This window comes from Thamnophis sirtalis, unplaced genomic scaffold (genome assembly GCF_051295495.1).
Source record: "Thamnophis sirtalis isolate CommonGarterSnake01/CBP01778 unplaced genomic scaffold, rThaSir2_p1.2 scaffold_1, whole genome shotgun sequence".
NCBI classification, from domain to species: Eukaryota; Metazoa; Chordata; class Lepidosauria; order Squamata; family Natricidae; genus Thamnophis; species Thamnophis sirtalis.
In genome coordinates, this window is record NW_028261381.1 from 126,017,941 (window position 1) to 126,045,278 (window position 27,338).

The window sequence follows — 27,338 nt, forward strand, 5'->3', positions numbered from 1 at the left end:
TATATATATATATATATATATATATATATATATATATATATATATGTTTTCTGAGGTTTTCGCGGGTGTTAGTATGTAGGTCTCTAGTTGTTCGGGTTTTCTCCCGCGTAGAATTGGATATGTCTTTGCGACGTTTCGACGAAGTCACATTCGTCATCTTCAGGCTGCTGCTGACTACTTCAGGTTTTGGTGTTTCCTACTCCTGGAAACACCAAAACCTGAAGTAGTCAGCAGCAGCCTGAAGATGACGAATGTGACTTCGTCGAAACGTCGCAAAGACATATCCAATTCTACGCGGGAGAAAACCCGAACAACTAGAGACCTATATATATATATATATATACACACACACTCTTACTGGTAGTAGCAGATTTTTATTGACTATACTAGACAACACATCAGTTGTCAAAATCTCTTTTTAATATTTTTATTAAATTTAAAAATGAATAAAAATATTAAAAGTAAAAAGTTAAAAAAAAAAAAGAATCAGACCAAAAGCAAGATAAAAGGAAAAAGTAATGAAAAAAAATGAATCTCATATGTAACCCTTTATAGGACATGTAACAATATCATATTGTACAGTAAATATATCAACCTGTCCCTTCCACACTCAGCAAAGAAAAAGATAACTGAGGTGAATACAGATATAGCAGGGAAAATAATAGCAATAGCAGTAGACTTATATACCGCTTCATAGGCCTTTCAGGCCTCTCTAAGCGGTTTACAGAGAGTCAGCATATTGCCCCCAACAATCTGGGTCCTCATTTTACCCACCTCGGAAGGATGGAAGGCTGAGTCAACCCTGAGCCGGTGAGATTTGAACCGCTGACCTGCTGATCTAGCAGTAGCCTGCAGTGCTGCATTTAACCACTGCGCCACCTTGGCTCTTGAGGATGATGAGAAAGGAGTTCATGTCTACTTCTGCTCTGAACCTGCCCATTGCTGATTTCAGAGCTCTTTTTCCCCCCAGATTAAATGGTACATTTTCTCAGAGAATGAGTACCATTTCAAAAATAGCAAAATTTATTTTGGTTGTAGTTGCTACTCAAAGACTTTTATAAAGAAAACAAAAATTATTTCCTCTTACCTCTCCATGATAAATAAGAATTTGGAAAAAAGTGTCCATGAGAAGTATGCGATCAGGCAGAATACTGCTGCTATCTAAAAGAACAGGCTAATATAAAAAGGAAAAATGTTTAATTAAATGTACTGGAAACCATCAAAAAAAGTTTAAAGACAGTTTTGTGCCAATTAGTTAGCAAATAAAGTAAAATGTATAAGGTATTCTTATTTTGTATAATTATAGCTTAAGCATGAGCCTTATAAACATGTTTCAATAACAATAACAACAGCAACAGCAACAACAACAACAACAACAACAACAACAACAACGAAGTATGATTCCATGTTTTGGGATCCCTTGATATCTTGATTCAGTAAGCAATACATTTTACAGTAACATTAACCCTCACTTACATTCTGTTTAGTATTAAATAATTATACAGGTTTCCATACCGCTCATGTATATAAACATACATGTAAAAGACCTTTTTTTTAAAAAAAAATGTGATTTTAAAAGTGTATGGAAAAAGCAGTGAGCTCTCATCCTGTAGCTTATTTATTTATTGTATTACATTTAAATGCCATCCCACTCCAAAAAAACTCCAACCAGGTTTTTCCCAACCGCTAGTACCTGGTGGCAATCCCTGATCTTCCTTTTAGAAACACAGAGCAGTACGCTCCTCTATGCACTTTTGGGAACAGTATCCAAAAGCAATTCCAGGCCAGAGCAAGTATTGAATAGCCATCTGATGGCATTTAGCATATGGTTAAAAATCAATCTTCAATAAAGAATTTTTCCACTTTTGTGTTGCACAAAATTAAATTTTGGAAGAGGAAGATAGTAATTAGAAGTCCCTATGCCAAACAAAAAGGATTCCACTTTCAATTGCTGTCAATCAATGCTGAGTCTACCATTTTGTGACAAATATTCAATTTATTTATTTCATGTTTTTGATGCTAAACGTATTTGATCTGCTTAACTTATATTTCAATCTGAGCCTTTGTAACAAAATAGCATATGATTAAAAAATAGGATGAAGCAAAATCTGTTATCTTGGATTTTTTTCCCTATGTGCTATACCTCTGGAGGCCCATTAAAAGAGTAGGCATAAAGAATTGGTTGAACCATTATAAGTGATTGAGTCAGATCTTGACGCATGAAGTGATGGCGATAATAAGAACTTTCATCAGGACTGTTATTGAAAACTTGCAAGAAAGGAGATCTTCTTAAATGGAACATAAACTGCAAAAGAAAACAAGTCCAACATAAGTCTATTATAGCAAATGTTTAAGCTCATTGTACATTAAATTCAGATCCCTGCACTAACATTATCTGAATGAGAAATGTTTTTTAATTCCCCTCTTGAAACAGCTACAGTATAGATTAATACATATAATGCTGTCTCAGTATATAGATTTTATAATCAAACTTTTAAATATAATGAATTTTTTAGTTCATGATGAAATCAAGCAGTATTCACAAATAACACACAATCAATTTAATCTTGAAAAGTAGCAAGTAATATCCTTTAGGAGGGAAAAAAACAGCTTTTCAGGTAGCCTTTTCTAGAACTGTTCATGGTTGCCTCTATCAATTTTTTTCTAAATCTTCATCTCTAACATTTTTACAGAGGACTGGAGACCGGCACTTCCACCTCCATTAACCAAGTTGCTGGCCTCAAAATTTCCAAGATGCAGATAACAATAATTTTCCACTGTATTTCACTTCTGATTTGTCATAAGATGAACTACTCTGCATTGACAACATGCTTTTGTCAGACTGTAATCATGCTTTATTCTTACTCACCTGTGGGTAAAGGGAGAAAGTTTCTGAAAATCTGAAGGAATTTGGGTCATCCTTATTATATTCTCCAAATTTCTGGCACTGCAAGATTTAAAAGCAAAGTCAATGTGTTTAGTATAGGATTTTTAATATTATTATGTTGTAAAATAATATGTACTATATCTTCCTCTAAAAGTCTGCAAACCAGATTTCAGAAAAGTATTAAGGCTCGAGTCATTCTGTATCCATGAATATTACATCAACTTTAATAGTCAGGAATATCTCTAAATAATAGTTTCTCTATTTTGATGCTACTTTTTGCTCTCAATTATGTTCACAACTATGATTTCCAGACAATAAATTGTTACTTGAATGATACAGCAACTGAGAAAAACTATGGCAACTTACATATGTGGAGAGAAACTCTGTTAATATAATAACTATAAAAGTAGCAATCACCTTCAAATAAATATTTTATTTCTTACATTAACAGTTTATTATACAAAATGTATGTCAGATTAAAAAACAACTGTTATTTTTCCTAATATTTTTCATTACACGGTGAGCAGGTTTTTCAGGTGTTTATTGTTCCCCACTATGGTTTTAGTATTTTTAAAACATTGGATTGGCATGAGATCTAGCAGAGGGACATGTTCAGTTCTAAAAGAAATTAAAAAGCCCAGGTTTAGGAAAGAGTGTGGCAGGTGGCAGTCAGGATATTCCTTATAAATAAGTAACAGAGGTTAACAGAAGATCCAATTCAGAACCTATTTCATAGTGGAAGAAAACATGCACTGAGATGTGTGGGAACTTTCCTGCTGCCAAATAAGAAAAATGAAAGTCTCAGTTTGGCATGAACTACATTTAAAATACCTACTTTTTTACTAGGATCATAATCCACTGGACTCACAACAGCTATTTGAAGTCATTATTAATGCAACTGCTAATTTATAAATACCATATTAAGTTGGATAGTTAGTATGTGCAGAACCTACTTGTTCTTGACAAGGTATTTTACTACTTAAGAACTATTTCATGCTTAGATACAAACAAGGAAATGATTAAAAATAACAAAATACTGTTCTTTACACATCATTAAATATTATTAGCATTATAACCATGTACACTAGCCTAATCTCAATAGACTGGGTTCAAATCAGTGTTGGGATTCAGTCGGCTCGCACCTATTCAGGAGAACCGGTTGTTAACTTTCTAAGCAGTTTGGAGGACCGGTTGTTGGAAGAAATCTCCTTTTGCTTTTTCCATTTTACAGGGCTAATCCTGTAAGGCAGGCAGGAAGGAAACATTCTGGTGTTGTTTCTAGCCTAATCTTTACTGTCCTGCTTACAGAAATTGCCTCTCCAGTTAACCCTTATTACATTGTAACAGCTATGGACAAGCACCCAGCGACATGAGTGATGAGTTGGCCACACCGACCCGGTCACATGACCACTGAGCCACACCTACCCAGCTGATCATTAGGGCAGAGAACCAGTTGTTAAATTATTTGAATCCCACCATTGATTCAAATAAACCATTCTGTTCATAGCACAAGAAAAGCTCTAGGCAGAAATCCCTGATTCAACAATCAGAGAAAACGAGGGAGGTGATTTTTACTAATTCTCCATCAGTGAGCTAGAGTGTTCTAAAGAGGCTTTATGCCCTAAAATATATTATGGATAAAAAAGGAATAATAAAAACTACCTCCTAAACTATCCAATTATTCAGGAGCAGGAATGCTCTGTCTGCAGCCAGTCTCTGCTTTAAAAAGATCTGGATTCAGTTCAAGATTTACCTCTGAAAACACTTATTACAGGATTTGTTAAATTAACTAAAAGTGGGCTAAAAACTTTTATTATTCATAAATATTCAAATACGCTTTCCAAATTGTTACTCTGCTGAAAAAAAGCTCTATCAAATTTCTGGTTTCTACAAACTTTTTTGAAGTAGTTAGCAATAATTAATCATATGAGATCACTGCCATGGTGCCTATATTTAAACATAAGATCTTAACTGTTCTTTTCTGTCTCCAATAATGAAAACAAATGGCTGAGGAACAAATATGGAACAATAACTGTTCCGAAGTGTAACCTCTGGATAAACATCTCTGAAGAGACCTCACCCTTGAAAGGAAACAGTTTCTAAAACATTTTGAATGCCTTACCAATCTGATAAGCTGTCTGTCCAACCACCTAAGCACATCAGGTCCTTCTTCGGTTTCAGCTCTATAGACTGCTAATCTTGCCATAAGAATGGCAGCTGCTTCCTGGTCAAAAGAAGCCGCAATGTTTTGAATCTGTGTCTGAGCATCTGCCCAGCTGCAAAATGAAAAAAAAAAACATTTTATCACAAATTAAGCCAAAAAGCAGCAAAAACAGCAGTTTATAATTTTGTCACTTGAACAAATCTGAACTTTTCTTTATATTCCTTTTTAACACTATAGCAAAGCATTCTTTGCAGAACAACCAGCAATGAATATTTCCCAGAAGAAAGTGGTATCAGATATGGATTACTGCATACTGTACAAGCAACAAAATTCTTGCAGTCCCTGCAAAACCTGTGACTTTTATCCTAGTTTAAAGTATTTTTTTGCACAAAACAAGTAATTCGGGTTTTTAAATTCCTTATCTAACTTCACTTTCTACAAATACCCAATATTATATATGTCTATTATATGACCACTATTATTAGTTCTCAGTATTACCCTCCAACATAAGACAAAATAAAATTCAATGTAGGATTTTACAAAACCTTTCCTAATTCACATGGGAGGTTTTGCAGGATTCCAAATGTATATTAGATCTGCACTGCAAGCAAAATGTTGCCAGTTTAAATAAAATGTTATCAAGCTTTACAATTTGAGTAGAAATAGTTACATTTGTTTTATGAAATTTGGATTCTACTTTTATAATTAAAAACAATCCGCAAATGGATATTGAAGGAGAAAAGATGGCATTAGAGTAGATAGATACATTACACCCCTCTCCAAATACGCTTTTCCAGAGAAAAATAAACTGCCAGAAAAAACACAGACATTTGGAAAAGCAAAGAATGCCAATAAACTGGAAAAAGATTCCAAGAGGTAGACTTAAGAGGAACGAGGGATACTTTGATAAAACCCATAACAAGAACTCTCTAGAAAGAAATTATATTCATGAAATACTATCTCTTTATTCTCTCAAAACTACTATTGCTTTGTAGTCCTACCTGATTATCTCAGTTAAACACTAGCTCATTGATCTCACTGTCTAAGCAAATAGTTTGATGCTACAATCACATGTACATTCTAATTTGCATAATTATACAGAGAGGTTGTATGCCCCAATATTGTAAATTTTTCTTTTGCCAACCAATTTGTACTTCAACAGAATTGTGTACGGTTCCACCACAAAACCGCGATGCCCTTATCCGCGCCGACATAAGTGCGGAGGCAAATCCGCGGCGTCCGAAGCGCTAATAAAAAAACGACCCTACCGCCGCGACAACAGCGCGGTGACAGAAGGGCGTTCTACATGCTTCGTTCTTTGCCTCCAAAGGTAGCCCTCCTCCAGCTGACAGTGGCAGCGGGCACGGGGCAAAGCGGGCTGCCCAGCAGCAGCAGCCCGCGGGAAGGGTCCAGCACAGCCGCGGGGGGCATCAGGAAGCGGAGGAGGACGCGGCAGCGGCAGCGGCTGAGGCTCTCCCGGGCCGGCGAAGCGGGCTTGCCCGGAGGAGGCAGGCTGCCCTCTTCTTCCTCAACAACATCTCCTTGGACGGGCGGCCTCCGCCGCCGGCGCCTCCCCCGGAGGAAGAGGCAGGGCAGGCGGCGGCGGCGGCTGAGGCTCTCCCGGGGCCGGCGAAGCGGGCTTGCCCGGTGGCGGCGGCCGCCCATCCAAGGAGATGTTGTTGAGGAAGAAGAGGGCGGCCTGCCTCTGCCGGGCAAGCCCGCTTCGCCGGCCCCGGGAGAGCCTCAGCCGCTGCCGCTGCTGCGTCCTCCTCCGCCGCCAGCGTCGGCGGCCCTGCTCGGGCCCCCCGCGGGCTTCCTGCTGCCCTCCGCGGCTGAGCTGGACCCTTCCCGCGGGCTGCTGCTGCTGGGCAGCCCGCTTTGCCCCGTGCCTGCTGCCGCTGTCAGCTGGAGGAGGAGGGCTACCTTTGGAGGCAAAGAACGAAGCATGTAGAACGCCCTTCTGTCACCGCGCTGTTGTCCCCGCGGTGATGACGCGCGATGATGACGTCGCGACTTTAGTGACGCGATTTAATCTCCGCTATTTTGCGTAGCGCAGTTTTGTCGTGCCACGATTGTGTACACGTCTCAGATTCAAAATTAATTCTGAACAATTGTTTTACAATGTGTTTACTCTCTCTTTCTTCCCCCACCACCAACAAACTCTGTTCTACATCTTCTCAAGCATATAAATCTGGTTTAATATTGCAACCGAAGATGCAAGGTTTCAACTTGTCTAGCAAAGCGTCACTTTCCTATTGAATACCATTAACTAATGTACATATCATTCAGGTGTCTGGAATGCTACATCAAAAATTAATGCTTACTTTCTGGCAATAGTGGTTACTCTAATACGTTTTTGTCCACTTGAATGCTGATATTGAGTCACAAACTGAATTGCACCCCGTCCACCTTGAGGAATTGGAGCATTGTGCTATTTTGACAAGGGAAAAGGTGGATAGAATAATAAAGACATTGAGAAAGGAATTTAAGGAGATAACTGTATTACCCAATCTAGTTCAAAAATTACTTGCCAAAAACGAGATAAATTACCAAATCCATAAATTTGTTCCTCATCTTTAGCAATATCTAAACATATCTAAAACTGGACCTTTGAAAAACACATAGATTTCTCAAAACAAAAATGGTTCTTAATATTGATAATACATCCTGTTTTATATTAAATTGAGCAGGTCAGTAATTCTTAGCATAGAAATAAGTCCTAGTGCTATATATAGGATTGTAATGTAACAGATTAAGATAAATAACACTATTTTCATCATGACCATTAATGTTAATTTGTCTGCACACATCTTTTGAGTTTATGGCACAGATAAGATAAAGTGGGGCCTTCCTGTTTCCTATTCTTTATCAAAGAGGACTGTTTACAATGCTTATGTCTCATCAAATTGATACAATTCAAATGAAGAGCATGGAATTTGCTCTCCTTTATCTTTGATGGTCAAACAAAACAATTTCATCCATGTTTTTTTTCTACACTAATTTTATGTTGCGATTCTGCTCTGATTAAAATAACTTTAATCTATTATTTCTAAAACATATTTTATAAATAGGAAACTATAATAGATGGAAGCAGCAGAGAAGGATGAATGCAGAGAACAGAAATGTAATTACTGCTCTCCTATGGAAACAGTTACATAGTAATTGCCAGTTTGACCAGTCTTATTTGAATATGCAAATACTAGGGAACTAAGTTTATTTAGTCATAAATCAGACAGCATAATTACTCAGTTTTCTATTGATGTGTTGATTCTTCTTTGAAAAACAATTTATCAATAAAGTAGGAATTTTTAAAAACAAACACTGAAAGATGTGCTACAGAAAACTCAGCTTTTAGATTACATACCTTCTTCCCTAAAATTTTGCTAAATTTCATTTCTATTAATATCCATATTTAAATAATATTCCCCAAAGCCAATTAAGGCAAGCTAATACTCTATTTTTATAAAAATACAGTATCTTTGCAGGAACACTTAATTGTAAAATTACAGTAACTCCTTTTTTTCAATCCTGTTATTCTCAATAAAGGATGTTCAGCTATTTTTATCTTACCTGATTCACCACCTCAAAATACAAAGCTAAAGTTGTAGTATGATTAAGTCCACAAATCTTCCATTGACAAGTACCTCCTGTTCCTATTTCCTATAAGGATATTGCAAATGAATTTTTAGTAATAATACAGTCTGCTACATACTAGTAAAACTTGCTGGCTTTAAATGTATTACATTAGAACACCTCTTATTGGTTTATTTAGATGCAGAAATCTTATGAGACTTTTTTCATGATACCTGAGATAACACAAATCAGCAACACCTACTAATAATTTAGAAGGAAGAAAGTAAAAAGCAAATACAGACTATTTATTTTGGCATTTCCTCCCTACATATTCCATACCTAGTGGTATGTTTCCTTTGAAGTAAAGTCCATATAATCATTATTTCTATAACTCTAATAATGCCCTCTCCAAAAAGAATGAACATTTTCAAAGGCTTAACTCATTTTATATTTAAAAAAACACTAAAGAGACACTAAAGCCTACTTCAGAGTATCTGACAATGGAAGCAACAAAATGCCACCTTATGGCCAAAAAGAAAACAACAGAGTATCTATGCTGATACTTAGCAAGGCGTTCCTTGCGTAGATCCAAAAAAATCTATGGGAGGTTTGTAGAATGCAAAAACTTTTTTTTTTAATTTGCCTCTTCAAAACCTTGGTACGTCTTATACTCCGAAAAATACGATACTTCCTTAAAATGTCATATTCTTCCTACATGTGGAATGCATATTGGGGCAAGCTTGTTTGGAAGAAGATATACAGTATGTGTTTTTAAAATTAAAGGAGAAAAATCAGTAACCTGTACTATTCTAATGACACTACTCTGATAGCTGAAAATGCAAATGATCTGCAAGCACTAGTAATGAAAGCACAGTGAAAAATTGGAAGTAAAATTAAAGACCAAATTAATGACAAAAGATACAGCAACCAGCCTTAGAATTGACAGTGTAGATACTGAAATGCTGAATAACTTGTACTTTTTAACATCAATTAGCAACAGTAAAATAATCAGCAATCAAGAAATATGTCACAGACCAGCACTTAGTAAAGTAGCAATGAAAAAAAGATATTCAGATGCCATATTCTGTGACATTATAGAAGCGAAAGCTGGATTTTGAAGAAGCAGCATAGAAAGAACATTGATATTTTGAAACTTTGGTACCTGATTTTCATTTTATATAACTTACATTTTCTGATACACAAGGGCTCTTAGAATTGAGAGATATACAGGGTCCAATTGCTCCAGATACCTTTATTTCTCTTGAAGTCTACATAGATTTCAAAGTAAGAGAGAATAATACACAAAAGGTTGGTTAAAATTCACTTTAGTAATTTTACTGTAGCCTATAAAAGTGAAACTAAGTAGTTGTGCAGAACCAGTCAACCTTTCAAAAATATTGTCTATGATTTTGCTAAACAAATGGTTATGTTTCTTGCTCAAAACTATATATTTTGCATTAAAAAAAATTCTAGTGTTTGTGCACTACTTTCTCATATTATTATACCAAAATTACTTGGTTTTCTTTAAATTTAAAATATTTATTTTCCTTTAGAGGAGTAATTGGTTACAGATGTTGGATGATCTCTGGGAGCAGGAATCTGAATTAGAATATTTCTATTGTCCTTTGAAGCCTTATAATTTACCAATTCAGCATTATATCAAATCATACTACGGATGTATAGAGGCCATGATTATAGAATTCTCACAGGTACTGGCCTGTAACTGTAACTGCACAGGAACATAAAATGCATTCACCAATTTATTTTGTGGGCTTGTAAGAAATAAAATTAATATAGTTTAGCCAAACAATAAGTGCAGAATCAGAGCTGCACAGTTAAAAGTTTACTTTGCGTCTTTAACCCAAGGACATCAGTCAGTGTTTTATTTCATTGTGAAAAGAAGCTGTTCAATTTAAAGAGCTTGTTTTCGCAGTGAAATAAAGTACTTTAATCCAAGCTTTAAAAATTTAAGCTAAATGTTATTGCTAGCAATACTCTCTTTCCACAAAAGTCTGTTTAGCTCTGAGTGCACAGTAAGATTTTATGGGATAAGGACACGAGAACCTTATTTTTTTTATAGAAAATGTCATTTCTTACCTTGATTTCTAAGGTACCTCCAAATCCCATCTTGAATTGCCCTTGTCCATCTTTTGTAAACACCCGCTGAAATGTTTGTTTGAACAAAGATGTATTGAAAGAATCTCCCATTACCATGTAACCTCTACAAAATAAATAAATAAATAAGACAGATATGAACAGTCCTAAAGAACGGTTACATTATCATTTATTGCTTTCAGAACCTGGTCTCCAACTACAACTGCACATATTTGCATCTGGAAAAACCTCTGCCCTTCTATATTTATTTATATTTTTTCATATTTGTGAATGTAATGTTTAAAAGTGGTCATCAAAAGTAAATAAATGTGGCATCTGTCATTTTACTTTATACCGACTTTTTAATATATAATTTATTCAAGAGCATACATAATCTATATTCTATAAAAACTCTGATTCCCATAACCTTTAATTAGGTGAAACAGTGCATCATAATATAATTAATTTTTAGCATAGTGTCTCAAATTACAGAATAGCTAAATTACAAAATGCATTCAATATCCATGACCCATGACTTTCATGAAGTTGAAATTTAACAAATTTCATAAAACTGTTCATTATGTAGAAGTATCATAAAACATTCTGATATAATACAAAATGTCATAAAAACATTTCTTGGTAAACTCCTGATATTGCTATATAGTTCAACATGGTCTTTCAAGACAAATATATCTCTGAATACTGTACCTCCCTGAATTTTTTAAAAATATTAGAAGTTCTATTGTTGTTGAAGGGATTGAGGAAACTAACAAGGAAACATCTCTAAAACAATGGCCCAGGGGATCATGGATTGTCTAGTGAAGAAATAAAATTCACCAGGCAGGTGAATAAAATTCATTTGAAGAGCAGCTGCAGATAGCACTGAATTTACAACTATTAATTCAGTGACCATTCAAAGCAAAGCTATGAAGAAGCTGAATAAATGGATTTACAAATCATGCCTCAAGTTACTGTTGTTGCAGCAACTCTGTGGTCATGTGATCAAAATTCAATGTCTGCCTGATACATAGATTTAGGGAAAGAAATAAGTGGCTGGTCCCAAATGAGTCAACCAATACCCATAGATCCTATTTAGCAATTTGAGCACATTTTAACCTAATGGGGCTACAGAATTAAATGATACAACTTAACTTTTGAGTAAATTAAAAAAAAACATGTTTATGAGGTCTATTCCTAAACATCAAAAGTTTTGGCTCACATACTAACTATATATGCTCAGATATGCAAGTCCAATTGGCACATACATGAATGCTTTTCTTGAACAGTTTATTGAAATAATATTTCTTCAGTAAATTATATACTTTCATATATTACATACCCTGTGTGATTAGGACAACATTTCATCTCCAAAAGACCAGTTTGATCTAATGCGCAGGCATAGATGTCAATAACATGACCTGTTGTAGCAGCACGATTTGCAAGAGCTTCAAAATGCTATACAAAAAATATAATTTTTCCCAGTTACTTGAGTTTCTATAGCCATTCATTAACAGAAGGTATTCAGCTCTTTGACAGAATAAAAGGGTGTAATGTTTTACACCCTTTTAATCCTTCTCAGTATATTTTGATAGTATTGACTTGCTGTATTTCTTTCCATGATTACATAAGATAAACAAAAATGTGAACAAAATGTTCAAAATTATATCTATTAAGCATATTGTACAAACTCATGAAATGATTATAAATTGATATACTTATGCATCAGTATCAATTCAATTTTTTTAGTATACCATATGAAGCCTATAACTGTCACAATATTTCAAAGAATATTTTTAGAAAGACTGTAAACATTTTAAAGACTTTTTTAATTCTGAAAAATAGATGTAATCTAAGGACCATTTTGGAATGTCTCAAACACACTTCTTAGCTAACATAAATGAAAATCAGCATTTATTGAATCTCTTACCTTAGTACCTTTTTTAACATATTTGGCATTATCTTTTTCAATGTCATGCCAAGATCTTATAGGGAGCTTAAGTTCATCTCCCACAACCATCCCAGGCCCCTGGGTAGCCGGCCCACCAATAAACATCATTATGCGAGCACCAGTATTAGGAAAAGTACACTGCAGGATAATAAATACAAGAAACAAATGAGCTTCCTGAAGCCATTCCACTGATATTTAGAACTGTTTATTTGTGTTCTAAAATAAATTGCATTATCAATTATTTATTTATTTACGTATTAAATTTGCTGTCCATCTCATTGTCCAAATTAGATATGTAAATTTGAGAAAGTAATTATTGCTCAAATTTCAGTATAGTTGATATTTATAAGAAAATGTTTCAGAAAATCATTTACCATCTTTAAAAAGAATTATCTTTTTAATTTAAATCGAACTCATATTAACTTAATTATTTTCCTATATCAGAGATAACTGTTACCTCTAGCAGTCCTACAGCTATGGAAAGAGCCACTCCAGAAGATCGCAAAGGTCTTTTCCCTTGGGGAACAGGCCAAGGATCTCGTTGCAGTTCACCCAAGAGATCTGTGAGATTCATGTCAATTTTCTGTACTGGTTGTAAGAATCTAGAAAGAATAAAAGGGAAACTATTTAAAAAAATCAACTGGGAGGTGAAATCCAGCCTCACACAAGGAGAAATCCATTTCCATTTACCTACACTGTGTCCCACCCAAAATCTGTTTTAAAGCATGTTTTGACAATGAGTAAGAAGGTGAAAGGAAAGGAAAAGAATAATGCCAATGAGAGTAGTTCTAGCAAAAAAAAAAAAATGGATTTCATTTTGGAAAATATGTACTATCCATGAGACTTCCAAGACTTGCAGCCATCCTGTTCTTCCACATATAAACAGATATGTGAGACACTCTGGTTGAAGCTGGAATATAGGGAGTAATTGGCTTGTTGCTGCTATACCAGACTCCCTGCTCCACAACAACATTCCTATCTCAGTTGCTAAATGCTTTCAGTGGACTGACAGTAAAGTCTCCAAGGTTTACAATTCTTGGAGTCTACGATCTGCTCTCATGTGGCATGGAAACAGGATCAACTCAGGACTTCATAGTCACCATGATAACAATGGATATAACCCAAGTTATTCAAGAGATAAACACAGAACAGACCAAAATAATATGTTGTTTTTTTAGTAGCCTACACTGATCATTTTGGTTCTTAGCCAAAATAAATAAATAAAAATATGATTAATGCTGGTTCGTAAGGGTTCAGCACTGATAAAATTAATTATGGAAATACATAACAAAGCAGATCTTAGTGTAAAGCAATTTAGACAAAAAAAATTAAAAATTAAAAATGATACCTATTAGATGGTGGTGGCTGTTGTACCTGAGGACCACGACCCCCTTGTGATACATTGATTTTTGTAAGTCCTAGCATTTCCTGTGAACAATGTATAACAGGATAGTTATATATTTGGCAAATCACTCAAAATAACAACAATCCATATGAAATTGGCAGGAAGAATAACTTTGAGGAGAGGAAGAGCCATAATCAAGACATGGGTCAGATAAAAGAAATCTGAATTTGGGGCAAAAATATGATTTGAGGCATGATCTTCCCTAATTCTCATGAAGGTCTCCAAGACAGACCAAACTTAGGGATCAAAGACATGCAAGCCAATCTAGTACTAGGATTTTGGTAGGGTTTTATTAACAGAATCTTGCAAGTCTGAATGTGCTTTCCCCCCTTCCTCCTTTTTTTCATGCAAATTAGAGAGGATAATATTGGAGATGCTTTCTGAAATTACATTTCTGCCCCAGATTCAAATTTCTTTTATCTGACCATTGCCTTGGTTGTAATTCTTCTTGCTCCTTGAGGTTATTGTTCATTATATCAATTATTTTAAAAAACATACAAGCATTATTGACTAAGAGAGCTGCCATCCATAACCCAATTTGGAATATCTTAAATTAAAAAAGAAAAGTGTATTTTCCCTAGCTGCCCACTAATCTATAGTCTAGCCTTGTTTAAGGATGATACAGCTCTCTGCCTAAGCAGTTCATTGCTCTGCTAATAGCTCTATTTTGCTACCTTGAAGTTTATTATAGATTAGTAAGATTAGCTTTTTGTTTTCATTTTCAAGCCATTATCTGGCTTTCTTTTCTGAATCCTATTATGTCCCCTTATAATTAAGAATCAAGTTTGAGCATGAGTTTCTGACATACCTGTCCAAGGCTTCTCTTCCCATCTGCTTATACAATTCACTTATTAATGAGCTTTCAAGTCTCAAGAAGAAAAAGGATTCCTGAGAGGAGAAAAGCCCCACTAGATGGAGACTAATACACCCTCTTACTTCAGTATTAGACTGCATGTATGTGTGTATAAAGTTATTGAAGTCATTATAATTTTTTAATAATCTTAAAGTGGAAGAGTATGAGTACTAATGGCAACTTTAAAGTTGCACATGACACACTGACAGTACTGGACAAGTAATTCAAACTTTATAACATTTCCCATGAGATTTAAGGATGCCATTTAAACATTTTTAAAATCAAAACTAAGTGAAAATCAGAAAATGCACATTTAATTCCTGAACTACGATACTTTGTTCAGCACAGTAAACATTTTCTTCTTCTATTTACCAAGACACAATAGTCACAGAATAAGTGATCAAATTAAATATCAGATATCTACCTGAAGTTGTTTTGCAGATAGATCTTTTGTCCCTCTGAACACATAACTTTTGGAAATTCCTTCACAGCCAAGCTCGTGAACTTGCACCATTCTCCCAAAAGTAATAAGCCCTACCAAAGCAGTAGGAGGTAGGAGACTTAATGACATTTGCATGGATTCTTTCAAAGCTTGCAAATCTTCATCTTCCATACAAGTGTCAACAACATAAAGAAATATCAAAGGCATCTGAGTTCCACGCTTTAAGTAAAATGAAAAAAACATTGTAATATTAATATTATTAATTCACAAAAGAATCATGACAAATTAGCATGTAATACAGATTGTCAATAGTGTTACTAGACTAATAATGCCAAACGATTTGTGCTTGTTATCCCTTTCACTAATCAAAACATTTAAGTGTTTGCTACTGCACTACAGGTAGTCCTCAACTTACAACCACAATTGAGCCCAAAATTTCTGTTAAGTGGAACATTTGTTAAGTGCATTTTGCTCCATTTTATGACCTTTCAAGCTACAGTTGTTAAGTGAATCACTGTTGTTAAATTAGTATCCTGGTTTTTAAGTGAAACTGGCTTTTCCACTGACTTTACTTGTCAGAGAATCGTAAAAGGTGATTTACATGATCCATAGCAAGTGTCATAAATGTGAACCAGTTGCCAAACATCTGGATTTTTGTCATATGACCATAGAGATGCTGCAAAGGTTGTAACTGTGAAAATTGGTCATAAGTCACTGCTATTGTAACTTTGATCGGTCACTAAATGAACTATTGTAAGTTAAGGAACTACCTGTCCTTTGTTAATAAACATTTCTGTGTTTATGTTGTTATACTATTCAATGTGTTAAGAACAAATGTGATAGGTAACATCTATAATGCTGAGCAAGCATCTATATGCTATCATATGAGAAATATCTATGTTGTTCTTACAAAACAAATCATACAGTTCTGTGATATACCACATCAAATTATGCCAAACAGTGAAAAGCATAATTTTGATTTATTCCATTATATTAACAAATGCTAATGCATATTATTATAATATGCTGCCATACTGGTCATCACAACTTCTTCCTCTACTATTGTTAACTAGCTCAACACTCACTTCTAAATTTTTAATCATAATATTTACCTGTACAACATATTCAATACTAGAAAATTGCGGTAAAAGTTCTGCAGGCTGGTTCACCTCAGATATGCCAGCATATGTAGGAGGAAACTGAAAGGAAAATGACAGAAATGTTCATATAAGCCTAATACATCACATTCTGAATTTTATTACTATCCTTATTTCTATTTGTGCATCTTAATATTCATACCATATCATTTTACCTGAAATCTTTCAGACTTACCATTCGCCATTTTAGCCTGGGAGGCACATCACAATAAGCAAAGTCCTCAATTTATTTTTTGGAATTATTTTGATATTAATTAGAGTGGCCAAGGATTGGACACAACTGAATGGCTGACAACAACAAATTACTATTTGTGTTCTTTGGTTTGTTCAGTGACCATTCAAAGTTAGAGTGTCATTGAACAAATGGTACTTACAACCAACCCTCCTTGAAGTTCTGGCCAATGCAGCACCCGATCAATATTTGGCTTCTACATTTTTCATCACCTGCTCTTTGCCACAAACTCCTGCTACACACACACCCCTGCCACTACCCCCAGTTGACCTTCAGTCTTCTTCCTCCTCCTGCAGGGCCAGGATGCAGGAGCTGGGTGAGAGTGCAGCCCTGGGATATACACAGCAAGTGCAAAAGGATGGGCAGAGCCTTGTCAGCTGAAGGGAGCTTCCCAGGCCCTACAGGGGAAGAGGCAGCAGGATGGCAAAGGGAGGAACTCTCCATTGTTAGGCTACACAGGAGAGGCGGTGGCTCCCCCAAGGTGGAAACTGTGCAGGAAGTGCTGTTCAGGGTGGCAGCAGAACTGGAGGAAGTGGAGGGACAAGAGCTGCAAAAAATGCCCTGGAAGAACAGGTCTATGGGCTTCGGTGCATTGAAAGCTGCTAGTCCTTTGCAAGGCTTTGCAGAAGAAAGACTGAGCCAAAAGAGAACAGAGGGAGTGTGCCTAGGTTCTGTTGACACTAGGTTCTTGCCTCCACTCCTTGTTGAAGCCTGGCAGGCCGGTTCTCCAGGAGTGTTTCCACACACTGCACCTCCAGGAAGTGCCTAGCCTTCAGCTTACTCCAATTCTGCTGTCTTCTTGAACACCACCTCCCTCACTGCCTCCACCTTCACTGTAGCTTTTCCTGCCTCACCTGGAAATGCAGCATGCCATGCCTTGCTGTCCCATCAGACAGGCTCAGCCAGCTCCCCTCAGCAGGCAAAGCTCTGTTGCAGGGCTTTACCCTTGCCCAGTGCCTGGGTCCCAAACCAGCAGCAAAAGGAACAAGATAATGAAGATCAACTGGAGAATAGGAATAAGACCAGAAAATGTAGGGTGGCAAAAATGACAGTGATGGGGATATGAATAGATGGGGAGAGTTGAAGAAGAAGCAAGCATGGTAGGCAGGAGATCCTTGCCAAATGATGGCATGGTCCTGGCTAACCACCACGGTTGAGACTATAGGAACTGCCATCACTAAAGGGTGGCTACATGGTGCTTTGCCTAGTTACCGTTTTGCTTAATGATGGCAATTCTAGTCCAATTATGGTCATTAAGTAAAGATTACCCATATACATCATCAGAAATATTAATTTACATTTGACATATAAAAAATTACTAATACAATTTTGCTTGTCAAAAAATGTAATCATTTTTCAACAGATAAGAAAATGACTTTTTTTCAGGATTTACAGTTCCTTTTTCTTTACTTACCCAACATTTGTTCTGTTAACTATTATTTCAGATTTAACATTAATTCATGTCTATATAACATCAAAATGATTTTTGGATCTTTATATTTTTACCATGCTATCACTATAATATCTGTAAGTTTAATAGAGCAAAAAATGTTAGAATAGCTAGGACAAATATAAATGTTGACTTACCTGATTTCTCTGATAACAAAAATTGCAAGCCCATAGTTTTGCTCGATAATCAACCTGGCTACAAACATAATATTAAATGTTTCAATAAATTATGAGATAATGCAGTTTCAAGCTCAAATCTGAATATATATTACATACTTTCATCTCTAGTTTTTATTTAACAAAGCTTATTAAGTTTGACTCTTTGGATGCTCTATTTTAGCTCCATCTCTAGTTTTTGCTGGGCTGTCTAAGTTCACTGAAGAATCAGTTCTCATATTCTGTAGCATGTTTATACAATACTAATTCACTCATATACAATTGATAAAGAGAACAATGTTTGCATAGCATGATTTACACTTAATTTTCTTGAGTTTCAATATGGCATCAATCAGAAATGGCAAATGAACATAGCAAGCTATAACCACTTGAACACAATAGTTAGCTGCTTTATTCACTGTCTACTCAAATCAGTTACAACATATATAGCATTTTATTAGTGTCTGTGGCAGCTCTCTTCTCAGTTTTGGATTATTATTACAGCTGAGCTGTGCTTCTCCCTTCTCCAAATGAGTATACTAGTTGAAAAAAATATACCAAAGAAACAAGCCAATGATGCAACTGATTTTCATTGGAAAACACGCCATCACAAACTGATATGTCAAGGAAGGAAGCATAAGCTCCAGGATTCAAAGGTGTTAAGGAGAGATTGACTATAATGCTTAAACCAGCAAACTGAAACTGAAGCCTGATATTTTTTATCATGCAACCAATTACCAAAGCTCAAAATCATTGGTGTCCATATGAGACACAGTAAAAGGGGGTAAAAGGTAGAGCAGACCTTAGTTAAATTTCTATTCAACACATCTGATATGTAAGTTGAAGAAAGCAAAATCAAAGTGTTTGTAAGAGCAAAAATGTGGATTTTATTAATCTAATTATTTTGGACAATACAGGTAGTCCTCAACTTATGACAATTGAGTTGAAACTTTCTGTTACTAAGCAACACAGTTAAATGAATTTTGATCCATTTACAACTTTTCTTGCCACAGTTGTTAAGTGAATCGCTGCAGTTGTTAAGTTAGTAACACAGTTGTAAAGTAAATCTGGTTTCCCCATTGACCCTGCTTGTCAGAAGGTCATAAAAAGTGATCACATGACCCCCCAGGACACTGCAACCATTGTAAATGTGAACTAGTTGCCAAGCGTCTGAATTGTGATCACTTGACTATGGGGATGCTGCAATGGTCCTAAGGGTGAAAAATGGTGATGTCACTTTTTTCAGTGCCTTTGTAACTTCGGTCACTAAGCAAATAGTTGTAAAAAGAGGTGGGTTGCTACCGGTTCAGCCTGGTTCAGCCGAACCGATAGTGATAGTTTGGCCTGAGTCACAGAACCAGCAGCGACCCAAGCTAGCCCCACCCCCAAACAGGTTCCCTGGTTGCTACTGCCATTGCTAGCATGTTGTTTAGTAGTGTTAAACATGTTTAGCACTACTTTAGTAAACAACTAAACATGTTGTTTAGTAGTTCAATTTACACCAAACTGTGCACACACACTCGAAGCAAACCAGTAGTAAAACCGGGAGCAACCCCCCCTCTGGTTGCAAGTCAAGGACTACCTGTATACCAAATCATCCATTACTGAGCTCTCACCAAAAATTAAAATCCTATTTTTATTTCCTAATACAGCAATACTCTTCCAACCTCTCAATCAGAGAATTATTGCTATCAATAGAAGAGAATATATTACTCAGGGCTAAATTATGGAGTCCTTGGGGGTCTGCGTTTGGTTGTTTCTTGCAGTATGTTTCATTATCCAGCTATGTTAAGTAATCGGTGCTAGTGAAGGGAGAGGCTGCCACCTATGCATCTACTATAGTTTGCTCTGCCAGTGCTGGTGGAGGTGAAGTCAAACGTAAAATAATACTCCAATCAAGGAGCTACCAAGGAGTGCGCGACAGTTTGTTAACTTTATACATTTAACTTTATACATTGTTATATAAGGTGGATATCATAGTTACTGAGGATAAAAATGCACAGTTCCTCAATTTTTGCAGCAATTTAACATAAAGAATGCAATTTGTATTATTCTGTAAGCTCAAAATGTAGTTAAAACATTATCATAGTGCTTGGTGGCCCTTCTGGTTTTATGTAAGATTTGAAAGGTGTTGCCCACATAAGAGTTTTTCAAATAAAAGCAAACTGTATTGCTCTCACTCAGCAGGTTGTGTTTGACAACGTGGAGGAAGAGGACTTAGAGGAGCTGTTTCAATCTCATGCAAAGTAATTTTCAACCAAAGATCTGTAACAACTTATTGATGAGGGCCAAGTAAGTCACTGTCCAGCAAGCCACCAAAAAAAAGCATTCTGCTTCACTTCTAATTGCATTTGGGAAGAACTTGCAATGGTTAGAAGACAGTGCAGAAGGGAGAATAGCAGTCCATGCACTTCAATCTTATTTAAAGCCATATAAGCACCTATGTGACCATATTCATCTAAATCCTGCATCTGTTCTTCTGCTACTCATCATCGTGAGCCTTTTCTTCCATTGTGTTCGTAACTCTTCAGCCTCAACTCATGTTTTATCCCTCAAGCTGTTTTCACTTATTTTCAAAATGAGTCTAAATTTGGATTACTTAAGAATTTAATATGTTTTTCAACCACTTTAATAGGATTATTGTGTTTAGTAATATTTGGATTGAGAATGTGTTGTCATTCTGCCCCAACCCCATTTTTTTCTATAAGCTGTTATTCACATTGCATAACAGTGCATAGCACCTGGGTTTCTAGGAAACAGCTATAATGCTATACAAAGACTGACTGCTCATAATTAGTAAAACTGGGACAAGGCAATCTTTTAATCACAAGACTAATAACATGCCAGCAAAAACCACAATATTTATTGGAATTACCATAAGGGATTTAGAACAGCACGGCAGGTAGTGCGACTACAAAGAACTGGCTCATACTGAATGGGAGGCAAATCAGGACGCTCTTTTAGTGGTGTGAACAGAGAAGCAACTGGAACCACCATTCTTGTGGCTTCAAGACGACTGGAAGGCCACACATTCCAGCTGAATCTAACACCATCTCTATCTTCATTTTGCTGAATGAACTCCAGGAAGGTTGTCATTATGAAGCTCTTGTATCTGTAGCAAAAATATATATTGAATTTAACCATGTAAGTTCTTGAGGATAGATTAAAAGCAATGCAATACTTTTAGGGCAGGGATCCTCATGGCCTATTCAGAATTGGGCTGCATGAGGTGCTGGCCTGAATGCGTACACTCACAGCTTAACTTGTGTGAGGAGGCTTGCCACTCATGCAAGGGCAGCATGTGCATGCTTGGCAGCCCACCACTTGCACAAGGGCTGCATACACACTGGCCCACCACTCCCACAGCCCAGTTCCCCACTTCTTCCCCCCCCCCCACCAGTCGAGCTGCAAAGCCACAAATGTTGGTGACCTCTATGTTTAGGGAATTCATGTACTTTTATTACCAGTCATCTGGAAACCATGAAAATTCCTGTATATCCATACAACTATAGAAAGAACATGAATAACAATTAGGAATCTCTGTTTTCTTTAGTAACTATTTCACTGCTTAACGAAATGTAAATTTGGAAATTCCAAATGAGATTTCCATATCTCAGATGGATTACTGTAATGTGCTCTACATTGGGTTACCTTTTAATAGTATTCAGAAGCTGCACCTGGTGCAGAATGCAATAACATGGCACACTCCTGGATGCTTCTAGAGCCATACATATAATAGCATTACTGTGCAAGGTGCATTGGTTGCCAGTTTGCTTCTGGATCGAATTCAAGCTGTTGATCATTATCTTTAAGCCCTACAAGGCATGGGTATAGGGGAGGGGTATAAAACTTGATCCCGTCATGGGCCACGTCAGGATTTTGTTTGCCCTTGGGGGGAAGAATGGGCATGGCCTGGTCATCACGGCTGACTGGGTAGGCATGGCTGGGACCAGGGCAGCAGGGGCTGATCCCTTGTCGGGTCCAGGATGGCCCATGGGCAAACTCCATAGCCTATCACGGGCTGGATCCAGCTCATTGACCACCCCAGGTCTAGGGTATCTGAGATGCTGTCTCTCCCCCACTCGTGCCAGTGGCAGAGGCCTGCTATGGATCCCATCTACTAAAGAATCAAGGAATCAGTCTGCAGGTAGATCAAGAAGAGCCTTTTTCTGCTGAGGCCCCAATATTCTCCCACTGGTGGCAAGAACTGTTTCCTCCCTTTTGGCCTTCTGGAAGGGTATCAAAGTTTGGCTTTGCTAATTGGGCCCAGAAGATGGCCCTCATTGCTGGAGGTGGCTGAAGGGATAAGATCTTATTCTCATCCCCTCCATCTCTTGGCTATTGTAGGTGTGGTTTTAGCACACTTTTTATTAATTTTAATGTCTGATTATTTTAATATTTTAAATTTTTTTCTTTTCTTTTTCTATAATTTATAAGCTACCTAGAGTCCCTTGTAGGAGAGATGGACGGCATAGAAATTTAATAAATAAAAAAATAAACCACTATATCAACCTAGGTCTCTTTCATGGACTTAATTCTTTCTAAACATATTTATCAGCTATATGTCTATACTGTAATAAATTCAAAGTCCAGGAAACAACCTTCTGCACATATTCAGCTATCCCTTTGAAAAAAATATTTAATTCTATTTCAATATGCCTAGTCAAGCTGAAAAACAGATGACTACAAATTAGTCCCTTGGGGTATAACTTGTTTTTTCTGCAAATCCCCATGCAATATGTTACACACAATTAATATTAATGTCTTTCAATCCCTTAATTAAAGTACATAAGATCTTAATTTGTCAGATTTTAAAATCTGAAACAGTACTGTCTTTTTTTAAAAAAAAACCAGATATTGCATAATTTGCTTGTTGCGTGTTTTAATTCTTTAAAAATGTAAATTTAAGGTACATGTAAATACAAGGGAAACGGAAATGACATTGTATACGTATGTATTACAAGCTACATAGCCAAGCAGATGAAATAATGCACTTTTTTTATAAATGAGTTAGTTGAAGTATCCAGGAAACACATACTATAGTAAAAAGGAACTTTAACTACCCTGAAAGGTTCCCAACATGCATAGCTGAGTTTATCACCCAAAAGATGGAGGGGGTACTAAAGGGTCAGCTATACTGGATAATTTCTAATAGGGATGAAGTGGTCAAGGAAGTGGAAATTGTAGGAACTTTGGAAGAGAATGACTATGTCATATGAAGATTCACCATACTGCATGCAAAGGTAACTGAAGAAGGACTAGTGTTCCAGATTTTAAGAGAGCTGACGTCAACAAACTAAGACAAAGAATAAGAAGGATTTCATGGATGGAAATTCTAGCTGGGAAAAAAAATCAGGATGCATAGAAAACTCTGAAAAAAATGAGATAATAAAGGCCCAAACAAAAACAATATCACACAGAAAGTTAAACAAGAGACATTTGACAAGACCAGCATGGGTGCACAAAGAACTGTATGACAAGCTGAGGCACAAAGAGGACCAGTATAAAGAATAGACAGAGGGTCTTGTAACCTGAGCAGATTACCAGAAAATAGCACAATTTTGCAAGGATGGAATCAGGACAGCTAAGGTTCAAGAATGAGCTAAGACTTGGAACAAATAACAAAAATAACAACAAAATGCAATATATAAAGAGCTAAAGGAAAGTGAAGGAAATGGTTGATTCACTAAAAGGAAAAAATAACAAAAAGTTGACAATTTAAATCTCTGGACTGGGTACTGAAGGAGCTGACAGATGTAATCTCAGAATCTCTGAAGGAAATCTGAGAGCTCCTGGAGCCAGGACTGGAAAAAAGCTGGTGTGGTTCCAAACTAAAGTGGGGGTGGGGTATCCAAGAAACTCCAGATCCACCAGCTTGACATGAATACCTGGGGAAATCCTGGAAAAGATAATCAAGCAGCTAGTTTGTGAGAAATGGTGATTACCAGAAGCCAGCATGGGTTTGTTAAGAACAAATCACGCCAAATGATTTTTACTGCCTTCTTTGATAAAGTAACTAAATTAATGAACCAAGGAAATGCTGTGGATACAGCACATGTAGATTTCAGAAGGCATTTTGTAAAATAGTCCACAGCCTATTTCCCAGTAAAATAGAACAATGTAAGACAGACAGTACCATTATCAAAAACACTCCGCTTATGGCCCTTAATGGAACTACATCTATATGGAGGGAAGTATGCGATGAGCTTCCTCAAGGTTTTATCTTGGGACCATTGCTCTTCCACATCTTCATAAATGACCTAGATGAGGGGACTGAAGGGACATTTATCAAATTTATTCCCACCACAAAGCTGGTGGGAACTGCTAACACTTCAGAAGATAGAGTCATGATTAAGATCTTGAATGTTGACAGGCTTGAGCAGTTGGGCCTATCCAACAAGATGAAGTTCAATGGCAAGAAAAGGAATATCCTGCACTTAGGCAGGAAAAACTAGATGTACAGATACAGGACAAGCAGTATTTGTCTCAACAGTAGTATCTATAAGGGGCTCTAAGTGTCCTGATGGACCACCACTGAAGTATGAGTTAGCAGTGTGCTGCAGCTGTCAAAACAGCCAACATAGTCCTGGGCTGTATCAACTGAAGGATAGCATCAAGATCAAGGGATATGCTCTACATTGCACTGGTAAGGCCACATTTGGAATACTGTGTTCAGTTCTGACCCACCACACAAAAAAGATACTGAGGCCCTAGAAAGAGAAAGGGAAACAAAGATGATAAGAGACATGGAAGCTAAATACTTTCTATGGCTTCTTTAGAATGGCTGAAAAAACTAGGTATGTTTAGACAGAAGGCAAACATGATAATACTTGAAGACGAAGGGAAGAGATGACAATTTATTGTCCATAACACTTGAAGTTAGGATAAGAAGCAACCTGGAAATAAGGAGGAATTTCTTGACAGTGAGAACTATAATCAATAGAACAACCTGCCTGCCAAAGTTGTGGGTGCTCCATTGCTGAAGTTTTTCAAGAAAGACTAAGATAACCATTTGTCCAAGATGGTACGATGACTCCAATCTTGGCAGAAGGTTTGACTACAAGATCTCTTCAAATCCTATGATTCTATGAAGTTTCCTTTCGTGCATCTAACATCTTGGCTCATAAAAGCTCAAGCCATAATATATTTGCTACTCTCTGATTCAGAATTATATTGTTTTTAGGAACATAGCATAAATGAATTATTGGCAGTATTTGCCAGTGAGCTGACACACCTGAATTTATAAACAATATTCAAGTCTACTAAGCTTCTCTCCCACCCAAAAAACCTAATCTACTCTAGTCCTTTCTTCTCTTTCCCACTTAATGTTTTGATTTTTAAGAACCTCTGTACATTATTCTACTCCCTTTTTTACTGACACTTTTTCCACAGTCTCCTTCCATTTAAAAAAAGGAACTGATCTCTCTCTCTCCCTTTTCTGCTTTAGAAAAAGACTTAATATACAGGTAGTCCTCAACTTACAGCAGTTCAAAGTTACAACAGCACTAAAAAATTACTTATGACCATTTTTCACACTTATGACTATTGCAGCATCTCCATGATCACGTGATTTACATTTGGATGCTTGACAACTGATTCACATTTATGACAGTTGCAGTGTCTCCAAGTCCTTTTGCAACCTTCTGACAAGCAAAGTCAATAAGGAAACCAAATTCACATAACAACCTGTTACTTATTTAAGAACTGGGGTGATTCACTTAACAAAAGTGGTGAGCAAAGTCATAAAATGGAGCAAAACTCACAACAGATTTCTCACTTAGCAACGTAAATTTTGGGCTCCATTGTGGTTGCATGTTGAGGACTACCTGTACACAATGTCATTTTGGGATGGTATCAGAGGTTAGATTGCAGAGATATAACTCACTGCAACTAGGAGGATCAGACTTTAGATCCCCTTCCAGAGAAGATGGGATGGTCAAAGACTGAGAGAGAAAAAGCCAGAGTCCGGCTCCACATGACTGTTCCATGATGCTCTAAGGTTCAAACACACCCACTTCCACTGGGAAGCAGCACACTCCGATCTACCCAATTCACACACCCACAACGTCTCCCTTCCCAAGTTGGGAAACCCTCACTCCGAATGTGGGAAACCCAGTTTGGGGTTTAAAGCTATGGGGAGAGGGTAGTGATTGGAAGAAGAGGAAGGGAGAAGAACGGATAAAGACGGGCAGGGCGGAGGATAGTGAAGGCGAAACCTCCTCCAACACCAGGCTAAACGTTTCAAAGGAAGGGAAGCCCCTCCGGCTTTAAACCCACGGGGACATCTTAGAATACTGGGCAAGGGAGCGCGAACGGCATCCCCTCCGGTAAACGCCAAGAGAGTCGACGGGCTCGGAAGAAGTCGAAAGAGACCCCTCTCCTTTCCCGCTCCCTATACCGAAGCCCCCCCCCCTTCAGCTTCCCCGGCCCAGACGGCGAGGGACCAAGCCTCCTCGGTGCCCCCTCCCTCCGTCCTTCCATTCGCGCGACTCACCTGGGCTCCGCGAGCCTCCAACCGCCACGCTCACTTCGCTCTCGCGCACCCTGAACCCAGTAGGCTGAGCGCCGCCGACGCAACAATCATGGCTGAGGAAGGGGGGGGGGGGAGAAACCGGTGCCACGTCAAAGGGCAGAGAGCGCGCGAGAGGGGCGGGGCGGTGAGCGAGGGGCGGGGCGGTAAGCGAGGGGCGGGTCTGGAGCCGATTAGTCTGGCCTGAGTGGCGGGTGGGGGGAGAGCAGGGAGATACCGGCGATGCGGCTTTTTGCGTTGTTGTCGTTACGTAAACACGAAAAGGAGGATGTTTTCGCTTGCTGCACTGTTCGGGGGCTACGCCTCCTTCAGCGCCAGGCCCTCGCAGTCTTATGAGACGCCGGGAAGCCTTCTTCCTCGCCTCGCTTTAAACGAGGGGACTGAGGGGACTTCCAACCCCAGCAGCCTTTTCCTTCACGCATATCCTAGCTGGGGGTTCATATAAACC

General features: G+C 37.4%; 1 protein-coding gene across 1 annotated transcript in view; it reads right to left on the reverse strand.

Annotated features, from left to right (window-relative positions):
* The window catches only part of SEC23A (SEC23 homolog A, COPII component), a 30,593-nt gene extending 3,605 nt beyond the window's left edge, over positions 1–26,988 (reverse strand). Inside the window, exons 1-17 of the mRNA XM_014054245.2 lie at positions 26,855–26,988; positions 21,236–21,472; positions 18,343–18,400; positions 16,479–16,565; positions 15,349–15,585; positions 14,015–14,094; positions 13,124–13,268; positions 12,646–12,804; positions 12,058–12,173; positions 10,722–10,845; positions 9,812–9,892; positions 8,622–8,711; positions 7,376–7,482; positions 5,010–5,163; positions 2,870–2,947; positions 2,144–2,305; positions 1,088–1,174 (exon numbers count right to left, since the gene is read on the reverse strand). Of these exons, the coding sequence (XP_013909720.1) occupies positions 1,088–1,174; positions 2,144–2,305; positions 2,870–2,947; positions 5,010–5,163; positions 7,376–7,482; positions 8,622–8,711; positions 9,812–9,892; positions 10,722–10,845; positions 12,058–12,173; positions 12,646–12,804; positions 13,124–13,268; positions 14,015–14,094; positions 15,349–15,585; positions 16,479–16,565; positions 18,343–18,400; positions 21,236–21,456 (1,986 nt within the window). The 5' untranslated portion in view covers positions 21,457–21,472; positions 26,855–26,988. The remainder of the gene's footprint in view (positions 1–1,087; positions 1,175–2,143; positions 2,306–2,869; positions 2,948–5,009; positions 5,164–7,375; positions 7,483–8,621; positions 8,712–9,811; positions 9,893–10,721; positions 10,846–12,057; positions 12,174–12,645; positions 12,805–13,123; positions 13,269–14,014; positions 14,095–15,348; positions 15,586–16,478; positions 16,566–18,342; positions 18,401–21,235; positions 21,473–26,854) is intronic.
* Positions 26,989–27,338: the final 350 nt, after the last annotated feature.